Source organism: Clarias gariepinus, chromosome 14 (genome assembly GCF_024256425.1).
Source record: "Clarias gariepinus isolate MV-2021 ecotype Netherlands chromosome 14, CGAR_prim_01v2, whole genome shotgun sequence".
NCBI lineage: Eukaryota > Metazoa > Chordata > Actinopteri > Siluriformes > Clariidae > Clarias > Clarias gariepinus.
Genome location: NC_071113.1, coordinates 22,282,931 through 22,294,560, shown reverse-complemented (window position 1 = coordinate 22,294,560; position 11,630 = coordinate 22,282,931). Strand labels below are relative to the sequence as shown.

Here is an 11,630-nt window from a genome sequence, read left to right as displayed (position 1 = left end):
TTCATACTCATTTACCTAATTTTCTGTAAAGCTGCTTTGCGCTTACAAAGAAGCGTTATACAAAACAAAAAAATACTGAAATAAATGTGCTGGCTGGAATTATCACTATTTATAATCAATTCATAAACTCCATATATTCGTTGCCTTGAGACTGGATTCCGTCAGTCGAATGTAAATGCAATGCTGCCCCCAAGCGGCTACATTCTTAACAACACAAATGTTAACCAAAAACCATCTACAAAATCTGGGTTTAAATCCGCACCGTGCGTGTTTTATAGCTTCTGGTGTGGACCCCGACTGCTTGAATAAACACTCTAACAATTACAATACATGCACTGCAGCAGGTCAAGTGTTTAAATTATTTAACCATACTCGCTAATTGTTAAAACAAAACATATATATTTCCAACACATATTAAACAAACATACCCGATGCTACACGATGCTCAGGGACTGTTGTTCTACTCTGAGAGAATCAGGAAGATCATTCCAGACGATTTCCGTTCAGGATCAAATGCGTGCAAAACACTGCTCCAGGTGAGGCTCGAACTCACAACCTCGGCATTGCTCAGCTTCGTACTGTCATATAAGTACCGCGCGCTAACCGATTGCGCCACTGGAGCTCGAATACAGCGGCTCATCAAAACCGCTTAAGAACGTACCGACGCCTATGTTATGTCTTTAGCAATCGCGTGGTTTCAGCCGTTAGAATATGCGACTTAATAATTTACTAAATGTAGTTTATCGTGTACTGTAACTGGTTGAGATTATTTTGTTGCTTACTGATTAAATTTCAATAAACAGTTGCTTTGATTGTGGGATAATTTTAAGCTTCCCTATTACTCGTCCTAACACGAGTACACAGTTTACTCTCGGTATTAGTGTCACTCCTGTACTAAACTCCTTGTAAAGAGAGCGCCATGTTAACACAGGGAGTTTCGTAATTTCCCTCTAACTCTTTGACATTTTGAGCATTAGGAGGAAACATCCGGTTAAAGAATGCTAGTGAGGTCTGAATTTATACAAGAGATCAGTAATCCTGCTGCTGAACAGCTTGTGGGTAAGTCTTACTATGATTTCTGTATTTAAAGACACACCAATGACCTATTTATCCAAGTATAACAATGTATCTTTGTACTTCAAAAACGTTTTCTTCATTTACAGTAAAGTTCAGGACTGTGCGAGCTAAAGCCTCTCGTGAGAAAGGTTTCAGATTAGATTGTAACACTTAAAAGATTAATTGATTACAAAAATTGTCATAACACCTTCCCTAAATCGTCCTTATTCACCAAAATTTATTAAATTCAGTTTCAGAGAAAGAGCCACACCTTTATCAGCCATTTAACTACTATTAATCATGACAGTCTTTATCACTACCCTGTGTGTTTTAACTTCTGCACATAGATCCTAAGCTGATAATCAGTTGATTTGTACTCCTTTCCAGATTCTGCATGATCATTGATACATTTAGTTTCTGTTATATTTCGGTGTTAATCTTTGATAATCTGTTAAATAGCTACATTTTAGTCATGTAAGAACTTGATCTGATTGTTTGTTTTTTCCGCACGTTTACTCATGTGATGATAATATTAGATGATGTGACTGCTTTCTTGGAAGGAACCTTTGCTTTCATAGCTTATCAGTAAACTCTGTGAGCACACAACGCTCGCCCATCTGGAGGAAAGGACATTTATTGGCTTGCCATTTCATACATAGTAGAGCATCTAACCAATCATAGATGAGACCGAATTCTTGTAACCAATCGTAAAACGGAAGATAGGTGTCAGATCAGCTTCCATGTTCCCAGATGGAATCTCTAATCAGAATAATTTCAAATGGATTGAAGAAGCGTTGTCCATAAAAGCTGCTACTGACATTCATTGTTAAAAATATAGACAGGTATCGATTGTCAAATAGCTCCACAGCCATTACAGTGAATAAACAGGAAGTAGAGGAAACATTGTGGCCCTAATTAAACTTAGCCCAGTAACGTACTTTGATTATTGTTAAAGATAAGCCAATACGCAAGTCCGATACTTCCACTTTACAGAAGAGCCAGGCACTTACTACACAAATGAAGCAAGCTCTCACACTTCTCTTGTGTCAGGTTCAACTTCAGCTTGGAAAGGATAACTGAATTGTGCATGAAAATATCCTATAAAAAATATTTTCCTTTCAAACGTTGCCAGAGGTGGCAAATACATGTCCTTCTTTATAGACATGTAGATTTTAAACCTTTATATAATATGAATTCTCTCTCTTTAAATGTAGTTCATTTATACTTATTTAGTTTATTTTGTTTTAACTTCAGCAGTAACATTGTAATGCTGTTGTTGTTACATGTCGGTGCCACGGTGCCCAAAAAGAGAAAAAAGGCTATTCCTATTTAATTAGAAGTATCAAATATGTAATATTACCCAATAGTTAGTGCCATCCAAGTAATTTGATTAATAAATACCTTATTTTTCTTAACCTTCAACATAATCGAGAATGTTTAAAAAGCACTTTAATGAACACTATACAAGCTGGCTACTCAAGTTGTGATAGGAAACCAACCATGCATTTTTTTATCTTAAGGATAGAAAAGAAAACTCAGGATGTGCCCTGGTGCCTAAAACCACATCATAGCCAAGCTCTTATAAAACAGGGGTAGCTTAATGGTTGAAGGTCCCAAGTTCAAACACCAACACCACCAAATTGTTACTGTTGGGCTCTTGAGCAAGGTCCTTAACCCTCAACTTCTCAGGTATTTAAAATGATAAAATTTAAGTCACTCCTGATACGGGTGTCTGCCAAATGCTGTTAAGGTAAATTTTCATGAACATACAGAAAACGCAATCCCTCACATGTCATATTACATGAAAATTTGGATTTCCCAGTAAGCGCAAATGCATGCAATAGAAGTGTGAAGCCAGGTAAATTGGGCAATTTTTCTGCTAAATGTTAAAAGAATCATAAAAATGCCAATGGACATAAAAATAAAACCTTAAAGAAAGGTCAGTTTTCCTTAAATAATATTTCCTCTTTCATTATATATTGACAATACTTTAAGTGTGCATATTACTCATATTACTTATATTACTTATGTTACTGTAACCATAATTGTAATATGTAATTATAACCATGTTCCTCTGACACCTGAATTCAATGCCATATTAATAACATTTAATAACAGTTAATTAATGAACAGTTAATTAATGAACAGTTAATAACAACTTTTTTGGTTCAGAATTGTTGATTAAAAATATATGAATCTTATTATAGAGATTATACTGCATATGTCTAGGCACTCACCTTTAGATTTTTCTCACCAGTATCTACTCAAGGAATAGTTCTACCCACCTCTCAGACCAATTAAATCAATTGAAAGACATCAAGTGCTGTTGTGGAAACAAATTGAATGGATTTAGTGATTGGCTGTTAAACTTTCGAGAGAAATTTCAATTTATCTGGTCCATTTTAGCTGATGGCCTAGTTTACCTGATTTCACATAATACAAATCAGAAAAAAACACACAACCACAAAAGTTTTTTGTAAAAAAAAAAAAAAAAAAAAAAGGCTTTTGCCAATGTTTGCTACCAAGCACTTTTAACGGTTCAAGCTTGGGTTATGTACAAAGAGCATTATTTGATGGCAATATTTGTCTACCAGAATATGCTACCAATATTTTTTATATAGTGGCAGTGGTGTAGTAGTTAGCACTGTCACTTTGCACCTTCAGGGTCCGCGTTCGATTCCTGGCCAGACTCGATTCCCGTCTCTTCGTGTGCATGGAGTTTGCATGTAATCCCTGTGCTTAGTGGGTTTCCTTCCACAGTCCAAAGACATGCATACTAGGTTAATTGGCAATCCCAAATTGGCATTCACAATTGTGTGTGTGTGTGTGTGTGTGTGTGTGTGTGTGTGTGTGTGTGTGTGTCGCAATGGATTGGCACCCTGTCCAGGGTGTACCCCGCCTTGTGTCCTAAGTCTACTGGGATAGGCACCAGGCACCCGCAATCCTAAATACAGGACAAATGTATACAGTATAGACAATGTACAATGTCTATACTGTATGTATACAGTATAGACAATGAATGAGTGAGTTATAAGTTATGAGTTATAGTTGCAAAAGAACGGTGATCGGGCCCGAGCAACTGCGCTATCACCTCCCAGGCGCACAACATAGCATGTCTCAGGTCTTCTTGCTGACAGTAACAGTAGGCAGCGGCAACCCCAGCTTTTATATAAATAAGGAAGTTATTGGTCACCTTTTACCATAAGTTTAAGGCATCGCCATGGCTGGAACTGTTTGAGATATCAGAAATCCCTTTGCAATTTCTATCCGCAATGTCAAAATACTGTATATTTCATCCATATGAATATAATATAAATAATATAATATAGGAGTTCTGCATGTTACCATCCACGCTACCTAGCAGTTCTAATGGTTCAGTGCAGGCAAACACCATCTAGCATGGGAATTAATTCATTCATTTTGTTGGTTATGTGCAGGCATCATTATTTGATAGGGATATCTGACTATCAGAATATGCTACCCTTAATTTCTAGATACAAGAAGAATGTTATACCTAATAAAGTATTAGAAGATGCTCCATGTACTGCTATAGTACATTTACCTGTTCAGCATTGAGCATTTTCAATAGGGTAGCGCGCATCGACAGACTGCTAGCTACGGTTGCATTTTTTGACAAGGCAGCACGAATTGACAGAACAACGCGTAAATTCCCGCAAATTTCGCAAAGCTCCGCCTTTCCCGACGTCAAAAAGCGGGTGTAAATGTTAACAAGGATGGAAGGATAAAGCGGAGTTACCCTCCTTGAAACACGAATCGCCTTAATAGTGATTTGTGGGAACTGTAGTCAGGGCAGTGTGTGTTCTCTGCTCTCCAAGTTTAATATCAGCGAAGGTTAATGTGATGTGTTCGCTCGCAGTGCATCTTTCTACGTCTGTTTTGCTTATCTCGTGTACTTTGCGGTGTTTTGGTCTGTCTGTCATCTCTTGGTCTGTCTGTGTCCTGCTTGTTTGCCAGCCAACTTATCTATGATTTAATACATGATAAAACGAAAGTAGAGGCTGCTTCTGCTGCGTTTCACGCGGGTTTATTTTTTATTTTTTCGGAGACCGTGTCGCGCGCACGACATAAAACTCATCAGCAGCAACATCTGTGCGGATCCGTTCAGGCAATATAGGAGGATAAAGGCAATCCTAACGGGGATAATTACTTTAAAAACAAGAAAAATGATTATCTAGTCTGACAGTCATGGTTTATCTCACAACTCAATGGGTTGACATTGATTATTGATTCAATAATGGATTTAATATGTGAATTAAGTAGGCATGTGTGGCAATGTGATTAATATTGCGATTCGGTAAGTATCCCGTTTTTATAAATATCCAGATTCAGTACTAATTTTTTTTATTTTGTTACATTTTTTTATTTGAAAAATTATTTAAAAAGTTGTCATTACTCAAACGTTTTATACTTTAGCTTTTTTCAACAGCTTCACAATTGAATTGAACATCAATAATTAAATGTAGCTTGGCAAGCTTATAGTATTATTTTTCTCACTTAAAAAACAATTGCAGCAAACACTAATATTTTAGCATTTAACAATTTACCTAAAATTAAATTAAACAAAAAGTTATTTCTTTTACTGAGCAGCACATATCTCTGTCATTCGCAGAGATACTTATTATTTTTTAAATAATTCACTTCTACCACACAGGATGCCAGCGTGGGAATAGTGAGTGAGTGCCTGTAGAGAAACAGCAATGTTCTTACCGCTTCAATCACCTCAGAAGTCTTGAGTGCATGTTGAACAACTGTAAGCAATATGGAGAGCCGCACAACGAGATGTTTTAAAGATTATAAGAGCCCTGACGCAGGGCTTTAGAGAAGGTAAATGAAATAGAAGGTAGTGAGAGTGCTTATGATAGGCATGGGAAGACCTTCCCATTTGGAGATGGCATGGGATTATTAATTAAGAAACTTAGAAGGGAACAAATGAAAAGTGATAACACAAAAATAAACACCGCTGTCTACACGAGAACGGACGGGGCTCTGGAAACGAAAACAAAAAACTATATCCTCACGGGGCCTACACCGTTACCAAGGATTTATATAGAGAGAGGGTTTGTGTTTTTTATGTGAACTTTATACTTAACCTAAGAGTGCACGCTACACGGCTGGGTGATGCTCTCTCTCTCTCTCTCGCCGGCGTCTTAGTGAGGCAGAGGCTGGGGCTTTGCCTCTGTCTCTTTACTTTCTGCGCGCTTGCCATTTGTTGTCTTTTTTTTTCTTTGACTTTGTCTTTGGCCCTGATACCTTACCGGTGCTACCTAAATGATCAAACAAAGTGCGGAGATATCAGGACCCTTATATAGACACGCCACCAGGTGCAGCATATCCAGGCTGATTGCGGTGTTGCCTGGAAACCACGCGTCTATAAATGCCCGCGACTTTGCCTGTTTAGAACTCTGTGTGGTAGCAGCCTGCGGATCTGCTAGTTCCAAACAATGCAAAGCATTTTTGCGCGGCTTTGTCCCTCATGAGACCCGCATCGTTACAGTACTCCCCCCCCACCCCTCTACGGACAGCCCTTGATGTCCGAGAGGCAATATGGACCCTGCGCAACTCTTTGATGGGTTCGGGGTCCAGTGTTTGCTGAGCACTCGATTGCCCAGATTCTTGGTCCCGAACCTTGTGCTCCGCCGCTCAGTCACCATGGGTGGGTTTATGGGGGAAATAAGGTGCATGGTGTAAACTGGTTTGGTACAGGCCTATGACGGCCCAGGACGGTTTTACATCCCAGTAGCCCTGAGGGGCAGTAGTAAGGGGTACAGGGGTAGGAGGCACTGGAACTGGGGGTTGGGCACCCTTAAGGCAGCTTAGGGCGCATTGACATCCCCAGTTCAAGATGGAACGGGTTGGCCAGTCAATGCAAGGGTTGTAATGACGTAGCCAGGGGACCCCCAGCACTGCTCTCTGCTCTGGCACCCGGGTTACCAGAAACGAGATTCGCTCGGAATGATGTCCGAGCCGTAGTATCACTGGGGCTGTCCTCTGCGTCACACACCCTGATCTAATTGGCTGGCCGCCCAGGGAGACCAACGGGATGTCGGAAGGGAGCGGGCAAAATGCAATGCCCAGTGCCATGGCTAGCATCCCGTCAATAAAATTTCCCATGGCCCCTGAGTCGCTTAGCGCCTCCGTTCGGCTCTCCGGATCCCGGTCCCTGAATGCATAGCTGTAGGAAGAGCCCTGTATGACGGGGTTTTGACTTTTGGGTCCTACCTGACCCCAACCCCCAGCCCTACCCCCCCCACTGGGGTGACCCCGTCTGTGGCTTGCTGCGCCACACGTGTCGCTTGCCCTCTGTGAGCCCCGTGGGCTACTATACTGAGGGACAAGCGTAGCAATGCCTATCTGCATGGGCTCTCCCATCTCTTCCAGCTTTTCTTTAGGCTCAAAATCAGGGATGGGATACAAAACCTCAAGCTCTGTCTCCATGAGCGGAGGTGAGGCATCGCACCTATAGCCAGGGGAGTGACCAGCTAGGCACTTGAAGTGGCTTTTGTGATGTGGAGATGTTTCCCACCTGGAGCCGCCGAAATGTCCAGCCTGACGCTTACGAAGGCGGATATCCACCCGAATGGCTAGCCTATAAAATTCTGTCAGATCCTGTGGAGGATCACGTATGGCTAGCTCATCCTTCAGCCGCTCGGAGAGCCCTTGAATATATGCAGCCATAAGGGCTGCATCATTTTACCCCGACCTGTCGGCCCGGGTACGAAACTCGACTGTGTAGTCAGCTACCGATCGCCCCTCTTGACGAATGGAAAGGAGGGGCGATGCTACACTACTCGCCATATGCAGATCGTGAAAAGTGGCCCTAAGTGCCTCAACGAAGGCAACAAAGGGTGGCGTGTTCAAAGAAAAGGTGCTGCCACACTGCAGTAGTCCACTCTAGTGCTCTGCCTGTGAGCAGAGACAACATAAATGCAACCTTCGACCGTTCAGATGGAAATGGGGAAGGTTGCAGTTCGAAAATTAGTGAGCACTGCAGGATAAAGGCATTGCACCTCTCTGACTTGCCCGCATACGGCTGTGGGGATGGTAGTCGAGTTTCGGCCACCAGATGGGGTAGTTGAGCCAGTGATCGGGGGGGGGGGGCGCGAGTCGACTCGACCATAAGCGGCCAGATGTAAACCTGGAAGTGGCGCCCGCCTCGAGCTGCCCAAAAATTAGCTTGAGGCGCTTATTAATCCCACGCATCTTCGAATTTAAAGCGGTTAGGGCTTCCTCATGCTTATCAAGCACTCTCGCTTGACCCTCGACTATTTCCTGCACCCACTTGAAGCCCGCGGGCTCTTCTGGTGGTGCGATCATTCTCTTACGTTGGTGAGGTATGGAGAGCCGTACAACAAGATGTTTTAAAGATTATAACAGGGCTTTAGAGGGGGTCAGTGAAATAGGAGGTAGTGAGAAGGCTTATGACAGGCACGGAAGGGCCTTTCCTGTTTGGAGATGGCGTAGGATTATTAATTAAGAAGGGAACAAATGAAAACTGATAACACAAAAATAAACAGAGTTTCACCGTCTACGCGAGAACAGTTGGGGCTCTGGAAAACAAAAAGGCATAGTATAAATAGTACTGTATTTTACATTTGAAAATGGAGAAGTTCATTTGTATGTGCCTGAAGCCATTGATTGAATGAATAATACTATTGTTATCTATAATTTATAGTAAAAAAAAAAGATTTTTTTATAGTGTTGAAGGAGCAATCAGATGTGGCATTTGACTGTTCGGGTGTCTTGCAGGTCAGGTAGGAGGGACCCTTTGCAGTATTTTTCTAGATAGATACTTTATTGATCCCAAAGCAGAGTACATTAGTACATTATGTACTTCATTTAAATGATATCATTATATCACTCAGATATACCATAATGGTTAGTCACTTGCCATAGCAGACTAAGTTTTACACTGGCTAAATTATAAGTCTACATAATGTCAACAAAATATAAAAGAATTTAAATTATATAATTAATAATTTCAGATAATTGTAATTTACAGACTATGCACAAATGTTATTTCTAATCTGTTTATCTTTCTTTAAATTATAAAACAGGCGAGGAACCAAATCCAGAGCTTTGTTGCTTCATAGGCAGGACGTCTCTATGCTGTACAACATGACCAACAACAGGACTTGCATGGAAACTCAGAGCCCTGTTGCTTCTGCGTTACCCCCCTTGTTGATCATGGACTTCATTTTGGGCATGCCAGGAAATATCCTAGCATTATTGCTCCTTGGCTTTAAGGCTCCCTGGAAGCCGGCCAATATTTACCTCCTCAACTTAGCGCTGGCTGATGTCCTGCTGCTCCTCGCCCTTCTCTTTCATATTGACAGTGTGCTCCGTGGGAGCTGGATTTTTGGGGATCCCTTTTGCCGCATCAGCTTCTTCATGCTGTCAATAAACCAGTCAGGAAGCATTGCTTTTTTGACTGTTTTGGTAGTGGATCGCTTCTACAGAATAGTTCACCCACACCATCCTGTTTGCCACATGAGAATTCAGACCATAGTAATGGTGGTCTGTGGAATCTGGGGAGCTGTGGTAACTCTTCGTCTTCCTCTGCTTGTGACTCGACTACAGAGATCATCAGAAAACGTATCTGCCTTACTTTGCCAACATATCGACATATGGACAAACACTGGTGCAGGAATGAGGGTTCATAATTCACTCCTTATGATAGAGTTTGTCATAGCTTTCCTGTTAGTAGTCATTTCATCTCTTCGTATCTGTTACCATATACAGGGCAACAGGAAGCTGAGAGAGCATCGGAGAGTGAAACGGACCTTGTGCTTACTTCTGGCTATTGTGATCATGTTTACATTTTGCTTTCTGCCCAACTACATCACAGGTTTTGTGGCTTTCTTCCTTGGAGATGTCTCGTCATGCTCCTCATACAGTGTTTTGGGTCAGGTGTTTAGTGTTTCTTTATGCCTTGTCTTTTTAAACTGTGCTCTGCACACAATTCTGTATGTTTTAACAAGTGAATACTTTAGAAACACTGTAAAAGAAACAGCTAACTCTACAGGGATCACCAAGTTTCGAGTAAGTGTCAAGGAGCTCAGGTCTCCTCGACGATTTTAAAAAAGTAATTTTTGAGAAGGAACATTCCTAACCACAGCTAAAAGACTTTCTAATTACTATCACCAGGACAGTACTTTTTCTAATTTTACTGGGTATGGCTGTCTTCAGTCATGCTTTTCCACTCTAGCCTAATAAGGGAGCGCTTTCAGAAAGTTAAGAGCATAAATTACAGCACAGCCTGCTGTACAAGTTCAAATCTATGAGCTTCTGAGCTAGAATACAAAATATACATAAATTTAGCTGTATTTGTAAAAGTATGCTAGCTACAGATAATTAGTGGCAAAGTCATTGTTATGGCATAGCTTTTCCATTGAAAGAAAGCCATGCTGTTTTATGGAGACACAGCACTACTTTAGGCAGTGGACACCGCTTGGTTTTAACACTCAGTCCAGGATCAAACAAATATAATTTTATCCTTTTTATTACTGGTATTTGAATTCAACAAGTGAGATACACCCTTGCATACTTTTGATTTGCAAAGCAAAAGTTATTCACTTTGCATGTTGGTTAAATAACAGCTGGCACTACCAATGCATAAAAAGCGGACAGTTACTATATATGGTGTAATATATGCTGTACTGTGTTGTATGATTTATGTCATTATTTATTCATTTTATTTGGTAAAAACTCTTTCAAGACATCATGAGAAACTCATCTAAAATTATTTGTGTGCCTTGTACATTTTTACTTTTGTATATATATTTTTTTTCTTGAAAATTGATTTAAAGTTGAATATATGTTTTTTTTAAGCACTGTTCTCTGTTTCTGCTACTGTACCACTAATTTCTTCCAGGATCAATATACCTGTAAATGTATTATATCTATATAAGTAAACCAAAGTATATCATCATGAATGCTGCCTTATTTACCAGTTTGTACTCTAAATGATAAGGATTCACATTTTCGTCTTTTTACTGTATCCAAGCTTAACAGAATAATGGACGTTATGCATTCAATCTGCCAGCGTACAGTATTTATAGAATCACTTATTCTTTTTTTTATTAAATTTAGTTTAAACCCAAATAGCCAGTGTGACTGTAAGCATTCTTAAAAAAAAATTTAACAATTGTAAGCCATAGTTTTTGACACATTCATATTCGAAAAGCTGAAAGACTTTAAAAACTAACTACAAACACATGAAAGAAAGAAATATCATCGCAATTATATACAATCTTTTTTTTTATTATTCTGCATGTTTCACTTAACACATGACATACAAGTAAACACAACACAATATATGAAGCATAAAAAAGTAAGTTGCTGATCATTATGACTGTCACATGCAGTATAAACAGCCTGAATTTGCATTATGGTGACTCCCATTCTGCATTATTTATTTAACTTGTGTCAAATCTGAAAGTTTCTATGAACATATAGTATGGAGGGGGAAAAATAGCCATCTGTGAACAAACTGCCAATATCAGGTTCTTTTTTTAAGTTCCTTTTTTTAAAAAAAAGCTTTTTTTCTTTCCTTA

At 40.0% G+C, this 11,630-nt stretch overlaps 1 protein-coding gene and 1 non-coding gene across 2 annotated transcripts; one reads left to right on the top strand and one right to left on the bottom strand.

Moving 5' to 3' along the window:
* Positions 1–522: 522 nt before the first annotated feature.
* hcar1-4 (hydroxycarboxylic acid receptor 1-4) lies at positions 523–11,009 on the top strand. The gene is made up of 3 exons (XM_053512199.1): positions 523–536; positions 978–1,059; positions 9,132–11,009. The coding sequence occupies exon 3, from the start codon at positions 9,181–9,183 to the stop codon at positions 10,153–10,155; it is 975 nt and encodes a 324-aa protein (XP_053368174.1). The 5' UTR covers positions 523–536; positions 978–1,059; positions 9,132–9,180; the 3' UTR covers positions 10,156–11,009.
* On the bottom strand, positions 529–622 carry trnai-uau (transfer RNA isoleucine (anticodon UAU)). Its single transcript has 2 exons — positions 585–622; positions 529–564 (listed from the first exon to the last, which is right to left on the bottom strand). It is a non-coding gene; the product is annotated as a tRNA-Ile (tRNA).
* Positions 11,010–11,630: the final 621 nt, after the last annotated feature.

What these genes read in the sequence shown, in the direction of transcription:
- hcar1-4 (XM_053512199.1), top strand. Translation starts at nt 9,181, where the DNA reads ATGCTGTACAACATGACCAACAACAGGACTTGCATGGAAACTCAGAGC.